Genomic DNA, 18,417 nt, shown 5'->3' on the forward strand with positions numbered 1-18,417 from the left:
CCACAGTTCTGGTGCCACTAATGCAGAAGCTAATCCTTTATTTAGCTACTACGACAACACTAGTAAATGGGTTTGCTTGTTTTTTTCCCAGTGAATCATTTTCTTTACCAACTGAGCTTTATAAAGGAGAGAAGCCTCCACGACCCGATCTGGCAGGAGGACATCAGATATACTGTATAGGAACGAATTAACATTTTTTAATGCATTCTGAGAAATACATAAAGCAACAGGGAGACAGAATATCATTTTACTAAGAGGAACCCATTATTGATATTTCATATTTCACTGTCAGGCGGAGATGGCCGCTTCGCTCCATGGACAGCAGCCAAGATGCTCTCACTTGATTGCAAGCGGCTTTGGTCTTTAACTAGATGAAAACTCCAAGATGGATAATTATTCTCATAACAGGAATAACTTCAGTCTTGTTTTTAGTAATCTTCTAAGTGGAAATAACTATACTTCCTCTAATGTCTGGTCCCAGTTGCAATCAAGTTTACATTTTTTATTTTTTTTTTTTTTTTGGGGGGGGGGATGTCTCCCGATTGTCCCTCGATTGCAGATGTCAGGGAAAGGGAAGGGTCGGACATATTGGATTTCCTTATTCCTGCTAAAAACAGTCATGCATGTGCATGGGAGAGTCAGGAGGAATAGCGGTCAGACTAACAAAAAGACAGGTACCCGGGAGCTAGAGACATTTTTTAGGAACAGTTATAAAGAAGAGGGGACGTTCAATAGCTGGCACACTCTTCCAAGTGAGTGGTCAGCATGTTTATTTGGTGGGTGGTTGGTTGGTATCCTGGGAGGCAGACGTCTCCTATAAACCTAGTTCTGGTTGCAAAAACAAACAAAAAGCAAAAAAAAGACTATCCTACAGAATCAAGCAACATCTGGGTAAAAAAATAAATAAATAAAAATAATCACCTGTTGCATCAACAGGATCACTAGCAATCAGGACAGATTGTCTCCATATCCCACCCCAGTGTGATGCAGCAGATCACTGTAAGATAATTACCCTAATAGATATCCCAGGTAACACTGCTAAGAGACTGATAATCTTCGCAAAAGTTATTTCATCAGTCTTTAGATTTTTGCTTACCATGTTAGTACAGGCTGTGACCAGAGATCCATTAATTGGTCTGTTCATCCAGATTATACACATAGTAATGCTTCATCTATAGACCATGATCCTGTCGTACATTTATTGCTGGTTGCAATTTTCAAATGGTCGCCATCATTTTAACAAATTTGGTGTAAATCAATAGTACAAGCAAATCTAAGAAACTTTGTAATATATCTTATCAGAGAGATAGGCTTCTATCTCCGCTTATGAGCCACTTCTCTTAAGCACAATAATTCACTCTGAAAAACAGCTAAAATCCATCTTGCTTAAAACCAGACTGCCAAATCACGGAGAGATTATATTACAGTGGATTGATAGATCATACCTACTAAAGCTTATAGAGATTGTTATGGAGGTGAGGAGATGGAGGGGGAACATAAAAGAAAGAGACATACACAGATGATGATGGCGCTGCTGGTTTCTAGTATGTGTTTATCCAGTGCTGGAATCACAGCTACACCACTCAGTACTTTTGTAGAATGTCCTCTCTGCTGTTGCCGATTCTGAACATTTGCTATGTAGAGGCAGGAGAGCATGTCTGTGTATGGGAGTCATCATAGCACTTATTCTCCACCCGCTAGCTCAGTGACAACTGAAAATTAAAGATAGAGCCTGCTAAGGGAAAAAACTAGTGATATGAGCACGATACAAGTCATATAATGGCCTGGATTATATTATTCCTCATGTACACGCTTGACAGCTTAAGGCAAAAAGTCATCTGAATTGACAAGTACACTGAAAAGGGTATCCGATTTTGTTGAAAACAATAATCCTTAGTCCTTTTTGTTAGTATTCCCACTTTTCTTATTTCTGGCAGTTCTCTCATAAGCAAGGTCTGCACATCCTACAATGCACTGCAGAATTTACACTGCATATGTGCCGGAGAAAGAGGCAAGTGGAATCCAAAAGGAGGAAGCTTTAGTCATGGAAAGTTAGGAGGAGAGAAGAGGAGAATAGAAGTGATGATAGGACTTGATAAACGAACAGACAAGTGAAAATAACAAGAGGATCACAGAAGAAGTCTGATCCAAGTATGATAAAAAGTCCAACAGTTCACTACCGAGTCCTGTGCTGAGCTCTGCAGAGAAATTAGGTGGTTACATATCGTACATGTCTGCGTGCTTGCAAGGACCCTTCCTGTAATTTGTCCTGCTGGTCTGTAACTATTGTTGGATAAGTCTTGGCAACAGGCAGTGGACACCAAATTGTAAGTAAAGTATCCCCAAAACTTTAAAGCAATTTTTCAGCCCAAAAATATTTTTGGTTAAGAAATGATATTGTACTTTTACTCAAGGGGAGATTGCCATTCTGACAAGTACAAGTTTGTGCTGCAAATACATTGAAATGGTCTCCGTTATTTCAACAAATAAAATGGTAGTTAGCTGCACCACCTTGTCAGAGTCTGCATAAGGGTTCATGCACATGACCGATTTTCTCGGACGACTGCTATCTGCCCTTTTCAAGGATAGCACTCGTACCCATGATATTTCATGGGATTGTGCAAATGTCCAATTTTTTCCTTGGACCGAGTGCTCTGCGGAAAAAAAATAAATAAAATCAAAGACATGTTTCATTTTAATCTAAGTGTTGGATGAAAGTCAACAATGCAAGTCTATGGGGGAATAAAATTGGACAGATGGTGGCTCAGTGGTTAGCACTGCAGCCTTGCAGCACTGGTGTCCTGGGTTCAAATCCCATCAAGGATGACATCTGCAAGGAATTTGTATGTTCTGTGTAGGTTTCCTCTGAGTCCTCCCACATGCCAAAGACATACTGGTAGGGAATTTAGATTGTGAGCCCTAATGGTCACAGTGATGATAACGTCTGTAAAACGCTGCAGAATATGATGGTAACTATATAAAAAACATATAATAAATTAATAATAAAACAAAACCCCCCAAAATGGCGGAATGCTTGTTTGCTTGTTTTTTTTCACCATTTTGTCACACTTGTGATTTTATGTTATTTTTTCAGTACATTATATGGTAAAGTGAACGATGTAATTCTAAACTACAACTATGGGGAGAACAAACAAACTGCTTGCAAACTGGTCTTTTTTTCAATGCATTCAGTGTCTAGTAAAAACGACCCAGCGACATTCTTCAGGTCAGTACAATTATCATGATACAAGTCAGATTTTTTTTTTTTTTATAGAGATTTATTGGTGAAAAAAAAAATCTGAATTTTGTTAATTTTCTGTTGATGTAACTATGAGGGTTTGTGATTCTGTGTGGCAATTTTTTTGTTGTGGAATGGTGGTGATGAAAAAAACAGCAATTCTGACTTTTTTTAAATTTCTTTATGGAATGTAACTTACGTGTTCATTCTTTTGTGGGTGCGGTGATACCAAATATATTTTGCTATTACTTGTTTATTTTTTTTTTAATTGTTTCAAACTGTTTTTTTAGATTTATAAAACTTTTTTTTTACCCCAATTTTTAACGATTTCTTTATTATCTCTAGAGGACTTGAACCTTTGATTGCTTGTACTATACACTGCAATATTTCTGGGAAATTAATTATCTATAAAAAACAAAACAAAACAGACAAGCACAAACGCTGCATGTCGGGAAGGGTTTAAAAAGTGTGGTTCAGGGCTGAGAGATTGATAGGTCATCAATACCAGACTGTGGGAGACACCGCCACCAATCAGCTGTTATCAGTTCCCGCGGTGGCAGGAAATACACAGAACTCCACAGCTCCCTATGCTATGCAGTGGCCGTTCTCAGGTACTGCATCTCAGCTCCTATTAAAGAGGTCGATCCGGGACTTTAAACATTGATGTCCTATCCTTAGGATTGCTTATTACACTCGGAACACTCACCGACCAGATTATCCTGGTGTCAGCAGCGGCTGGAACTGCTCTGTATGGGGACTGCAAAGCACAGCTCCCTCAACTGTATAGTGGCCACGACCAGGTTCTGCACATCCGCCCCCTATTCAAACAAATAGGGCCAGGCCACAATTCTGGAGATGGAGCTGTGCCGTGCAGCTCCACACTGATCAGTTCCGGATGCCACCGACACCATCTGATCACCCGGGGTCCTGGGTGTCGCATCCCCACCGATCAGACATTGATGACTTTTCCTAAGGACAGGTCGTCAATGTTAAAGTCCCGGACAACCCCTTTAATGCCACAGCTATGAGACACAAGTACCATGACCATTTCCTTTTACTGGCAGCAAGCAGTGAATATGGTACGGAATGGAAAAACTAAAAAGGTAAAATGGAAACTGCAAAAAATCTTTTCATGGTACAGACTGATCTTTTCTTTAGACAAGACGAGATAATCCGTTTAAGACTCTAGACCAAAGAAAGTGTTAACGGCAATGATACGGTATATGGATTTTTTTTTTTTAAATGTGGAGCTCTGTAGTTTGGGGAATATTTGACACAAAGAATCAAGATGACAAGTTCACAGTCGAAAAGTGCAATGAATTCCCTTTAGGAACCAAAAACTGTCAATCTTGGCATTTCTTCACCGAGGTCACAAAGCCCGCAGACAGCAGCGACTTGGAAAATACGGCAGCAGAATAGAAATCCATCACTGCGGACCTGTGCTCTGCACCAGTCTGCAGGGAATTACCGACCATAACGTGGCCGTAATGTGCAGCGTAGGGTTCACGATGTCCCCACCTGTCGTAGGTGTGTGAATCAGGGCCTACGTATGAAAACTCTGCTTACACAATGAGGCTGCTAACAGCTCAGGCAATAGCTGGACCTCCAGGGTAACGCCGATGCCCTGGTGCTACGCCTTGTCCTAATTTTTATTGTTTTTTATGGTATATTACAAAAAGCTTTTGCTACTTGCATATATGGTAACATTATGGGATTGCATTTTAAGCAATTTTCCAATAATGGGATTATATACTTACAGGCAGTCCATGGCCTGCGTATATGGATACTACTTAAAGGGGGTGTCCGGTATAGAAAATACAGTTTTAAGTGCCCTATAAGAGCAACTTCAAGCTCCTCTACCCCCCACCAAGCCAGAAAAGAGCCAGATAGGTGATAACCGGTGATTCGAGGGAGAATCGGACTGCAAGGACCCCCCATCTTTCCCTAGAAGAGGTGCTCTCAAATCTCTATGGGACTGTTGGAAAAAGGAAAGGACTAAATTGGTGTCAGAGCCCTATTCTCTGGATTGGTGGGGTTCCTCGGGGGTGGGCCTACTCCATTCCACAAGTTATCTTATCTTCTATATTTTAAAGGGGGGGGGGGGGTTAAAAATGATTGTGCATCAATGTTTGATCTGTCGGGGGGGGGGGGGGGATCTGCAGAATGACTGCATTGTAAAATTTCAGAAATCCCCCTCCTTTAAAAGGGATTTGTCATCAGGTCAAAATTGGTCAGATTTTGCTTTGTCTCGCTGCTCCCTGAAAAAGTTCTCTTTTTAGGGTTTTTTTTTTTTTATCCCCTATATATGGTTCAAAAAGATAATGATCTTTTTATTCAGTACTAATTTTTATATGTTTTTTCCAAAGGGGGGGGGGTTTCACCCCAATAATGCCAAGCAGCTTAAGACACGCCCCAGAGGTTCCCCCTTATAAAGACCATAAAAAGTAGCACTAAATAAAAAAGGCCAATAATGTTTGTTTGTTTTTTTTTCCAAGGTGGGGGGGGGGGGCATGTTTTTTGACTGTTCTGTATTATTACCCTGTGAGCTTGGCCCCATTTGGTAAAAATTTGACAAAAACTAAACTGAATAAAAAGGACCATATTTCTGAAATAAAAAAATAGATTTTTTGAAAATAGAAAATAAAGGAATACTCAGGGTGGCAGTGGGAATAAAAAGAAGGAAAAAAAAAAGGCAACTTTGGATTTTATGACGAGGCGCATTAAAATAGAAAATGATATATACTGTAGTTTGTAACGGAAATTACTTTCTGTGCTGACACCTATTGGTTATAAGTGGCATTGCAGCTACAATTAAAAATAATTATATTAGTAGTTTATACAATTATCAATCATTCACAGAGGTAAATGTTTAATTATAAGGGGATTACAATTTAGCACTTAAGGTTTTCTCTTTCACAAACCTGTAACATGATTTCCTGCTAATAACACCCAACATAATGACTAACACTTGTTTAACCTCCAAAAATGTCCCTGATTAGGGAGGTCTGTAGCGAGGCTGGAGGCGATGTCCTTACTGACAACATAATTAAGCTTAGTGCGGAGGAATGCGGATTCTTCCTCGGGGTCTTGCCCTTCATTAGTTTCCTTATCTGCTGATACATTCCTTATTTGGTTTTTCATCATGAAGAATGCTGGGTGTTGTGGTTACCTACTGAAGTGTCATGAAAACAGCGGCTGAGGTTAGTCTCTCCTTCTGTGACATTGACAAGGAATGTGGTCTAGTTCATGGCTGGAATAAAACGGCCACAGACTGAATCTACTGCGGGCGAGGAGCCAGCGCGTAATGTAACACACGACAAGGAAACAAATCAAAAGAACCAGCAGCAACCAGTGACAAAGCGTTTCTCCCTCTTAGGCAACTTTCACACTAGCGTTAACTGCAATCCGTCACAATGCGTCGTTTTGCAGAAAAAACGCATCCTGCAAAAGTGCTTGCAGGATGCATTTTTTTCTCCATTGACTAACATTAGCGACGCATTGCGACGGATTGCCGCACGACGGTTGCGCCGTGTTGTGGCGGACCGTCGGCCGCAAAAAATGTTACATGTAACGTTTTTTGCGTCCGACGGTCCGCTTTTTCCGACCGCACATGCGAGGCCGGAACTCCGCCCCCACCTCCCCGCACCTCACAATGGGGCAGCGGATGCGCTGGAAAAATGCATCCACTGCCCCCGTTGTGCGGCGGAGACAACGCTAGCGTTGGTAACCTCGGCCCGACGCACTGCGACGGGCCAAGCCCGACGCTAGTGTGAAAGTAGCCTTAATTCCTCAGGTGCTTAAATAATTCCTTTAATCTGGTATCCAGTAGTTTGGTACTTAAAGGAGTTGCCTGGGACTTAACGTATTCTTGTCTATCCCAGTTCAGAATAAGCAGCCATGTGTGTTGACTTGAGGATAAATAATATTTCTGGCCAATGTATGACTTGCATTATGTATTTTTCTATATTTTTTCCCTTTGCAGAATCGATCTCTAATATTAAGTTGTCTCAGAGCTTGTAGGTGGACACAAACAGCAGCATAGATGACATTATAGAGCAGTACTGAGCAGCGTAACTGTGAATCCAGCACTGGGACAAGACAAAACATGTGTTAAAAAGAAGCAGAAGTCTGGAAGTGCTTCTGCTTTATTCTGCACCTCCTTTTCTATCGAATTTCATAAGCAGCTATAGCCAGAATCCTTAATGAGATAGCAGTGTGTTTTTCAAAGTGGATGGTGAGCTTAACATGCAGTGGGGAGACATGGCTCATAAGTGGAGAAAGCATATTTCTTTTATATATAATTATACCCTGTACAGCATATACAGGTCCTTCTCAAAAAATTAGCATATAGTGTTAAATTTCATTATTTACCATAATGTAATGATTACAATTAAACTTTCATATATTATAGATTCATTATCCACCAACTGAAATTTGTCAGGTCTTTTATTGTTTTAATACTGATGATTTTGGCCTACAACTCCTGAAAACCCAAAAAACCTGTCTCAATAAATTAGCATATCAAGAAAAGGTTCTCTAAACGACCTATTACCCTAATCTTCTGAATCAACTAATTAACTCTAAACACATGCAAAAGATACCTGAGGCTTTTAAAAACTCCCTGCCTGGTTCATTACTCAAAACCCCCATCATGGGTAAGACTAGCGACCTGACAGATGTCAAGAAGGCCATCATTGACACCCTCAAGCAAGAGGGTAAGACCCAGAAAGAAATTTCTCAACAAATAGGCTGTTCCCAGAGTGCTGTATCAAGGCACCTCAATGGTAAGTCTGTTGGAAGGAAACAATGTGGCAGAAAACGCTGTACAACGAGAAGAGGTGACCGGACCCTGAGGAAGATTGTGGAGAAGGACCGATTCCAGACCTTGGGGAACCTGAGGAAGCAGTGGACTGAGTCTGGTGTGGAAACATCCAGAGCCACCGTGCACAGGCGTGTGCAGGAAATGGGCTACAGAGAAGCAGCACTGGACTGTTGCTAAGTGGTCCCAAGTACTTTTTTCTGATGAAAGCAAATTTTGCATGTCATTCGGAAATCAAGGTGCCAGAGTCTGGAGGAAGACTGGGGAGGAAATGCCAAAATGCCTGAAGTCCAGTGTCAAGTACCCACAGTCAGTGATGGTGTGGGGTGCCATGTCAGCTGCTGGTGTTGGTCCACTGTGTTTCATCAAGGGCAGGGTCAATGCAGCTAGCTATCAGGAGATTTTGGAGCACTTCATGCTTCCATCGGCTGAAATGCTTTATGGAGATGAAGATTTCATTTTTCAGCACGACCTGGCACCTGCTCACAGTGCCAAAACCACTGGTAAATGGTTTACTGACCATGGTATTACTGTGCTCAATTGGCCTGCCAACTCTCCTGACCTGAACCCCATAGAGAATCTGTGGGATATTGTGAAGAGAAAGTTGAGAGACGCAAGACCCAACACTCTGGATGAGCTTAAGGCCGCTATTGAAGCATCCTGGGCCTCCATAACATCTCAGCAGTGTCACAGGCTGATTGCCTCCATGCCACGCCGCATTGAAGCAGTCATTTCTGCCAAAGGATTCCCGACCAAGTATTGAGTGCATAACTGAACATTATTATTTGATGGTTTTTTTGTTTGTTATTAAAAAACACTTTTATTTGATTGGACGGGTGAAATATGCTAATTTATTGAGACAGGTTTTTTTGGTTTTCAGGAGTTGTATGCCAAAATCATCAGTATTAAAACAATAAAAGACCTGACAAATTTCAGTTGGTGGATAATGAATCTATAATATATGAAAGTTTAATTGTAATCATCATTACATTATGGTAAATAATGAAATTTAACACTATATGCTAATTTTTTGAGAAGGACCTGTAGTTGCCCAGAATTGAGGGTATGTGCACACGTTGCGGATTTTGTGGAAAACAATATCCGCAGTGCACATGCTGTGGAAAAAAATGCGCAGAAACATAGCGTTGTTTATTCCGCAACATGTCAATTCTTTGTGCGGATTCCACAGCGGTTCACACCTGCTCCATAATAGGAATCCACAGGTGTAAATCCGCAGGTGGAATCCGCACAAAATAAGCAAAAAAAAAATCGCAGTAAATCCACAGGAAATCCGCAGTGCGGTTTACCTACGGATTTACTAAAATCAGTCTGGAAAAATCTGCAACGTGTGCACATAACCTTAAAGTGCACTAATCATTTCAGTTCAGAATTAGTCTCTGTAAGGGCTCGGTTTGAGGATTCCATCAGGGAACCTGTTGCTCCATGGTAGTTTCTTCTGGCTGTTGGGCTATTGCTCTTTTCATTTCTTGTTCACATGCTTATTGTTGCTATTGTCTATATTCTACCTATCACGGTCTAAGTGGGGCTTTTTGTATATTCTCCCTTCACTGCACTTCCTTGCTGGCTATACTTCAAAGTGGATTTGTGCCCTTAATCGAAGGGATTTACCCTGCTACACTAACACAGCTTATATTCTTGCTGTGTATCTGTTTGTCTACCTTCCCAGCACCCTTTTTTATCATTTAAGTTTCTGGGAGGTCATTTGCATTTCATCTACTTTGGTTCTCATTATTCTCTCTTTCCCCTTTTATGAACATGCTTTAAGTTTCTCACCATGGGTCTTCATGACCACCTGCACACATTCCTTCCCTGCATGTTAGCAATGTGTTGCAGCGGCCTCTCTGATTTCTAAGGAGACACGAAAAAACCTTCCACGACCTTTTAGTGGTGTTTTTAGTTGTGGCAGCTAGGGATTTACTAGTCTGTACAGGGTCCAGTTGGACGTAGGTGCGGCTTCTCTCAGAAGCAAGTCTTCTTTACTCGCTCTACCCGTGTGTGGTACGAGTATAACATCATTCATGTTTGTGTACCTAAAGAATAACATTATTTCTGGCCATTATATGACTTGTATCCTACATTTTTCACCAGTCTACACCTCAGTAAGATACATCTCTAATTTTCAGATGGCTTTCAGTTGATGGGTGGAAATGAGCTGTCATGATGTCTTCCATACACATCAGATATAGACATGAGGGAATAGTGCTCTCCAGTGATTATGTAGCATATGTTCCAAAGCAGCAGTATGGAGAACATTATTCAACAATACTGAGCAGTGTAGCTGTGAATCCAGCACTGAAATTAGATAAACATGTACTAGATGGTAGCAGGGATCTGCAAGTGCCTGGGGTTTATTTATCTCCTCCCTCTGCTAGCTTCTCTATAAACTTTGATGGTAGGAAGGTAAATTCAGTATCCTCAGTGAGATTGCACTCTGTTTTTCAGAGTGAATAAGAAGCTCAGGGGGAAGGAGAAGTGGCTCATAAGTGGAGGAAAAAAAAAGCATATTTCTCCAATAGGTCTTAAAATCTTTTCTCATATTCACTCGCATCATTAAACTTAATCCATCCCCTGTATGTAAATGTAGTCTTGTGAGCCAAGTAGGCATCGTCCTCAACTCCTCCTTGTGCAGCCGGCTGGCTAAAAGTACAAGAAAGAGGTGGCCATATCTCAGGAGTAGAGAGATGCATGAACAGAAGGCAAACAGCGCCAAATTCAGGAGAACGGTGGCTTTTACACAACATAAAAAAAATTACGTATTTATGGCAGGTGAAAGATTCTCTTAAAAAAGGGGGTATATACAGTACCTATATAGCATTCATTTAAACTAAATTGGGTCAAGTAGCAATACTATATGCAACCTGTGGGAAAAAAGGCTATTTTTTTCTTATTATGCACAACCTATTTAAATAGGTTGACCCTTTTAGAGAACTAAGAGTTAAATGGTTCAGAATCAAGTCTACTTGCCATACTGGAGTGGATTCAAACTAATTTTCTGACTTTGGAGAACCCTGCAAATCCACATATAATACGGACAGTCCAATAATCTCACTGTGCACGGTGTAATGCTTGTTTTCTCCTGTAGGAGCACTGTGGACAGACACAGCTGATCAGCGAAGGTTTTATCAGCCAGACATCTTGCCATGCACATATCTTATAATACTCTACAAGTAAAAGATGAAACTGCACATGGAGAAGTTAAAAACCACGCCCATTTGGCTAAAAAAAAAGACAATTGCCATCTAGGGAACATAGGGCCATATCTCAGGAATGGAGAGGCGTAGGAACTAAATAAAGACATCACCAGAATCGGGACAATAGCAGCATTTACATGATGTATTACATAGTTATGGCAAGTGACAGGGCTACTTAAAGTGTTTTCGACTTGGAGTCCTATTGACCAGAGGTGTCAAACTGCATTCCTCGAGGGCCGCCAACAGGTCATGTTTTCAGGATTTCCTTGTATTGCACAGGTGATAATTTAATCACCTGCACAGAATGATTCCAGCACCTTGTGGAATGCTAAGGAAATCCTGAAAACATGACTTATTGGCGGCCCTCGAGGAATGCAGTTTGACACCTCTGCTATTGACCATATACTTGAAGTTTCTCCAGATTTTCTTGCACTCGGTCTACATCTTATTCACCTTTCTGCTGGTCATTTTCTACCTTCTTTATCTTTAAGTATCAACAGCTCCAAAATATAAACAATATTTTCCACCTGGTCATATGAGGCTCAAGTATGATGTTCTACGTTGACATCCGGTGATCAGTGCCCGCTTGGGCTGAGGACGCGCGTCGAGGAGAACTCCTTATGTCCTGAATTATTTAACCCTTGTGAAAGAGTTTCTGTTCCTGCAAACTATTTCCTAACTCTGCACTCTGACCATTAATGCATTCCTTCCCCCACTGAATGCTTACAATATGACCGGCGTTCAGGCTGCATCATGGTGACCCACAAATAGGCTGTAACTGTGGGGAATGTGCTTCCAGCTCTCCTGCTGCTGTGCGGGGGATTACTTACAGGATATGAGAGGATGAGGTTACAGTGTAAGCACTGAAGGCCGGGCCCTGTGATGTAATGCATCCGCCCAAGTGTGAGGAAACTAATCTGTGATACTTTTAAAAAAAAATAAAGGAGAATATTTGTGATCCCATTAGCAACTTTCTTTTTAGGAATTATTCTTAAAGGGAACGTGTTTCCCAAACATAAACCAGCCGGGCGCACCACGTTGTGAATCTCTCCCTAAAGCCAGTCTGTCTCGCAGATCTCAATAATGAGCTTCATACTTGTCCTGCACTGTATGCTGTTTGCTGCCTAGAGTTCCGATGGGCATCTCCGGACCACCCTCTCTGGACCACCCTCTCTGACAAGGGTTGCCCCCCCATCTGTCACGTCACATTGCGAATGTGCAAACCCTCAGCTTTACTGGGCAGGTGCGAGACTTATCCGGCGGTGTGGCTGACGTAGGAGATGTCATCCACGTCAATTCCCAAGTGGAGGAACGATGATTGGGTGTGCCAAGCCTGGTCCCAAGATTCCCATCGCTCAGAGGCGACTAATAAACAATGCGTTCCTCCCTCAGCCAAGGACTTATGAAATGAATCCTCACATTCCAGTCTGCAGGACTTCTCCAGTGCTGCACCAATTCTGTGGAAAGTACTGCCCCACACCATTAACCTCACCTGTTCCTCCAGAGTATTTCGTTTTTTTTATTTAGTTAAATCCAACATATGGTTCCAGAAATACGGGCTTTATTAAAATTTAGCGCTGTTGTGTTAGGATCTTTACAAGGGGGCGTGTCTAACAGGGTAATGCATAAAGACACGCCCCAGAGGATCCTGTGAGCAACACCCACCTAGTTAAGACCAGAAAAGTTAGCTGTCCATATCTCTGGAGCCATATTGCAGATTTAAAAAAATAAAAATGAACTAGGCTAAATCATCTTAAGCATGGCTCGCCTAGTCTGTGGCACATTGGAGGGCGTAGCTATACTGGGTGCGCGGGTTGCACTTGAGCCCTATAGCCTAAGTGGACCCAATGGCTTCCTTTGGCCAATATTAGAAGACCAATACAATTAAAGACCCACAAGCTTCAAGTTACGCCAATGGCAGCCTATGCTCACAGAACAATCAATTACTGATCGTTCTGTGGGCATCGTAAGCGCGGACTGCTCGTCTGAACAGGATATTAATCAATCAGCAAACACGGAGATGATCGGTAGCTGTTTAACATCACTGTAAAAGATCCCTTAGGTATTGTCTCATCAGAAAATGACCCACTGCTTTAATCAGGTTTTAAGGTTTTGTAATTATTTTTTTATATAATTTCACAATCTATATTGAAAGATAAAAAAAAATTAGAAATATTTTAATTTTGACATTCTAGACTCATTATTCTGCTTCTTTACAGTAGACTTTTCATCAACCTCATTATCATCGCAGGCAGAATTGCAATTACATACGGTATTTACCGGTCAGTGCCAATCCAGTAACGGAAGAAAATAAAAAAGTAGTCCAACAAAAAAAAAAATCCTTCTGTAGCCTAGAATGTCACATTTATTCATGTAGATAAAAATTCTATCATATATGTACACCCCCCGCAAGGATAAGCTCAGATGCCCTATGCGTTTCGGAGTTCAGCCATAGTCATGAACATGATGAAGTTTTTATCTGCTTGAAAAGTTGAGAAGTTTTAAGCTATGGAAAGTTTTTTGCCAAAACATTTTTTTTTTTTTTTTTTTGATACTGCGAGATTTTTATGTCCCCATAGTATGAGATTTAACTTCCTTTACTTTTTGGCTAACAGAGCTTTGCCGCTTTGCCAGGGCTCGTTTTCTGCACGGCAAGTTGCCGATTTCAATAGTTTTCTTTTTGAATACAATTAAAGTTTCAATCATTTTTTTCTACATAGGTTTTTGGGGAGTAAAATGAGGCAAAAAATAATAAATAAATTAAAAAAAAACAAAAAACAAAAAAACAGTAGTCTGATAGTTAAAAAAAAAGGACTCCCAGTTTTAGTAATAAGAGGGGTCTTAGCGGTGGAGCCCATAGCTATCCCACCTCGATCACATTTCTTGCAGGGAGGGGTGTCAGACATATGCCCCGACGGGGCCGCTAAACGCAATGTGAAATTACTGTCCCAAAAGGCTGCGCTCCAGGGACAGCAGGGGTTAACATTCGCCTGCCGTTACACCAATATAATATGGATCTCTGGTTAAATGCAGTTTCTGGGATTTCCTAATATTCTAAACTATAGGAAAGTAATTACCGACAGAAGAGTTTTACCAGGATCAATTACATGACTGTCAATGCAGAGCAATATGTCCGTACCTCGTCAATGGTGTTCTCGTCTTTCTTCAAAGCTGTAAAGAAAAATAAATTAAAAAAACACATTAGGGAGTAATAAATCTAGATGAACATAGACATACAATCAGCAAAGGCTATCCTCTGCTAAGTACTCCAGTCTATTAAGAAGAGCTGCATACAAAGTATTACATAGATGGATATTTTCGGATAGAGCTTGTAAAAATAGGCACATTTGCAATTTACTCCTTATTAAAATTTGTAGCCGTTCTTGAAATATTATCATTTTTTCTTTTGTTTACAGCTTGTTGCCTTGGAGACCGACCACCGCTGCTGTCTAGCCTGTAAGTTGATCAGGATTAGAATGCAACAGCGCGTGTCAGTGATCCTGGCGCGTGTAAAAAAAAGAGTTTAAAAGCTCAATAGAAAAAGAAAAGCTTGTAAGAGCTGTGCATGTTCCGCTGTCCAGCAGCGGTGGTCGGTCTCCAAGGCAACGAGCTGTAAAAGAAAAAAAAAATGTAATATCTCAATAATGACTGGAAATTTGAATGAGCAGTAAATTAGAAAATTGCTTGCATTTACAAATCCGATCTGTCAATATCTATCTATGAAGGGAATAACCCTTTAATAAAGGGTATCCTCACCTGTAATACAAGGATGCATGGTCCATAGAATGCTACCCTTGAAATTAAAATTCAGATTAAATAGATTGTAAACTCTGTATAGTATTACATGGTCACCCATGTTATAAATCGGGGTGTAACACATATGGTGTAAGCAGTAAGAGCTCCTTGGGCATGCGCAAATGTAGCCAAGGGGCCCCATTTACCCCAAAGAGACCAAAGAGTTGTCCATCATAACTGATCTTAAGCACATGGGGTCATAATACCGGCCCCTTCAGGACCATGCATATGGTGTGCCAAAACTTGAAGAAGCCCTGGGCATGTGGAGTAGTAAATAAGTGAATAAATAATGGGGTCTGGAGCGAGGTCAGAATTTAGGGCCCAATTATTGCATTTGTAGCAGTTTTTTTTTTACCCTGGTTTTTTTGGCGCTTTTCTATTGTTTTGTTCCATTTGCACCCAATTCATCTTGTAAATTTGCTCCTTTTTCAAATGTCCATTTTATACTCAAAACTTGGCGCTAATGTAATCCATCCCCGTCCCACAGGAGTAGTTTTATGTACAGCAGTTATTTGGGGAGCAAATTTTGCACCATTTAGCCAAACGTGTGACATTTGCATCATCATGTTGAAAAACGGATCAAAGACAAAGAATAAAGTGCATTGTCAATTTCAAGCAATAGTCATGAACAGTTCGAACAATTTGGAGCAACAAATGACAATGAATACAACAAGGCAAAAAAAAGGAGACTTAAAAAAACGCTTATGATGAATTGAGCCCTTATTTGGAAAAAGGCGAGAAGAGGGGGCGCAAAAGTTTAGCATCGGGGGGGTGTTCAGGAATTTCAAAAAGTCGCCAACTTTTAGATAAGCGCTTCCAAGTGGATAAAGAAAATACTGAGCAAACAATGTTGACCCTGTATCCATTGCTCCATCTCCTCCATGCCTTAATCACTTTCCTATGGGAAAGTTTGGGTGGGATTCAGGAGAGCCCGGTAGATTTCTCATGCCTCTGTAGGTCCCCCCTTTTAGTAGGAACCTGGTCTTACATTGGCGTACCATGTCTTCGAAATCCAGGAATGTGGCTTGTTAGCAGGTCTTCTCTTCAATCGAGGCTACATTCACACATGCATTTACTGTACTAATGCATTGTTTTTGCTGCTACAATGTTGCAGTAGAAAAGCAGCAGTTAAGCTGCGGTTTCTGCTTCTTGAAGTATCCAATAACCAAGAATCTCTCAATCTGGCAACTACAGTGTTAAAACTTACTATATAAATGCCATTTTCCATACCTGATGATAATGAATGTATCAGCAGACCACGTGACACAGCGCAGACGGTTTCATGGATGCATTAGCGTTACGGAAAACGGTTGCGATTGTCCTGACATTAATGCTGCAGGGCCACATGACCTGACTGCGGGAGAATCCCCCCTCCCCCAGTGTGCATCAGTATTGTGAACCGGCCCTGACCATTACAGAGCCATGGATGGCTTTTAAAGTGCACTGATCAATATCTGCATTAACTTGCAATTAGGGATGTTGGAATTTACTGCTTAGTGCGTCGGATGAATAAATGATACATCGCACATTACTCTGGACAAGGCGAGCGCTGAAACTTCACCATGTTTAATCGGTTACGGTACAGCACGCGTTTATGTATTCAGGATTGTGGACCCAATACACAAGATTTATTTATTTCCCCCTTTATAGGGGCTATAAATACTCAGAAGTTATGGGAAATCACACATCCACAGTGCGCCATTTTGAAATATGAAATATTAAAGAGCTTTTCCCTTTAAGTCCATAAAACGTCATCAGCTATCAAGTTATTAAAAGTTCTGTTCAGCTATTTCTTAAATGCTGGAAAAGTTGAGGGACATCCGTGCATCATAATTGGTTGTCATTTACCTTTCCTGCAGTTTTGAACTGCAAATATATATTTACCCATGGCAGTACATATTCTGTTACACAGGGTGCATTACTGATCCTGAGTTACTTCCTGTATTATACCCCAGAGCTGCACTCACTATTCTGCTGATGGAGTCACTGTGTACATACATTACTGATCCTGAGTTATATCCTGTATTATACCCCAGAGCTGCACTCACTATTCTGCTGATGGAGTCACTGTGTACATACATTACATTACTGATCCTGAGTTACATCCTGTATTATACCCCAGAGCTGCACTCACTATTCTGCTGGTGCAGTCACTGTGTACATACATTACTGAACCTGAGTTACATCCTGTATTATACCCCAGAGCTGCACTCACTATTCTGCTGGTGCAGTCACTGTGTACATACATTACTGATCCTGGGGCGGCTCTAATGACCCTCTACAGAAAGCGGTGCGGATCTCATGACCCTCTACAGAAAGCGGGGCGGCTCTTATGACCCTCCACAGAAAGCGGTGCGGATCTCATGACCCTCTACAGAAATCAGCGGCGGCTCTTACGACCCTCTACAGAAAGTGGAGGTAGCTTCTTGACCTTCCACAGAAAGCTGGGGCGGCTCTTTGACTCCCAGCTTCTGCTCTCCTGCCTGTCAAACTGCATACAGACATAACAGAGAATTGACTTCCAGTTGTGGACAGGAAATCCGTTGTACAATGGTAGAAGTAATACATACCGAGAAGAGAGGTATGGAAGTTACAGTACCTATGGTGCTGGTAGAAAGCTAATGAAGAGTAACCACTCACTTAAAATGTTTAGCTGGCAAGTTACAGAGCAGTAGAATCAGGACAGTTCCTGGACATATTAGGCCGGCCTCACACTAGCGAGTTTTACGGACGTAAGAGCGCAGAAATTACGTCCGTAAAACTCGCAAAATAAACGGCACAATTATTCTCAATGGGGCTGCTCCTATTAGCCGTATATTACGGTTCAGTATTATACGGCTTTCTAAGGCCATACAAAATCGCAGCATGCTGCGTTTGTCAGCGTATTGCGCAAAAAAAAGAAAAATTGCCAATGAAAGTCTATGGGGGCGAGAAAAATACGGATTCCACACGGACCAGCAGTGTGACTTGCGAGAAATACGCAGCGGTGTTAGTGAAAAGTCGGTAATTCAATTGCCAGCTTTTCATTTCTCCTGCACAAACCCGACAGGATATGAGACATGGTTTTCATACAGTAAACCATCTCATATCCCCATTTTTTTTGCATATTCCACACTACTAATGTTAGTAGTGTGTATGTGCAAAATTTCAGCGCTGTAGCTGCTGAAATAAAGGGTTAAATGGCGGAAAAAATTGGCGTGGGCTCCCGCGCAATTTTCTCCGCCAGAATGGTAAAGCCAGTGACTGAGGGCAGATATTAATAGCCAGGAGAGGGTCCATGGTTATTGGCCCCCCCGTGGCTAAAAACATCTGCCCCCAGCCACCCCAGAAAAGGCACATCTCCCATATCCCAC

General features: G+C 41.4%; 1 protein-coding gene across 3 annotated transcripts in view; it reads right to left on the reverse strand.

Annotated features, from left to right (window-relative positions):
- CDK14 (cyclin dependent kinase 14) overlaps positions 1-18,417 on the reverse strand; it is a 484,203-nt gene that overhangs the window by 430,401 nt on the left and 35,385 nt on the right. For all 3 annotated transcript variants that reach the window (XM_077268230.1, XM_077268229.1, XM_077268228.1), the window contains exon 2: positions 14,409-14,440. In XM_077268230.1, coding sequence (XP_077124345.1) covers positions 14,409-14,440 — 32 coding nt within the window. The remainder of the gene's footprint in view (positions 1-14,408; positions 14,441-18,417) is intronic.

The sequence above is a fragment of the Ranitomeya variabilis genome, chromosome 6 (genome assembly GCF_051348905.1).
Source record: "Ranitomeya variabilis isolate aRanVar5 chromosome 6, aRanVar5.hap1, whole genome shotgun sequence".
Lineage (NCBI taxonomy): Eukaryota > Metazoa > Chordata > Amphibia > Anura > Dendrobatidae > Ranitomeya > Ranitomeya variabilis.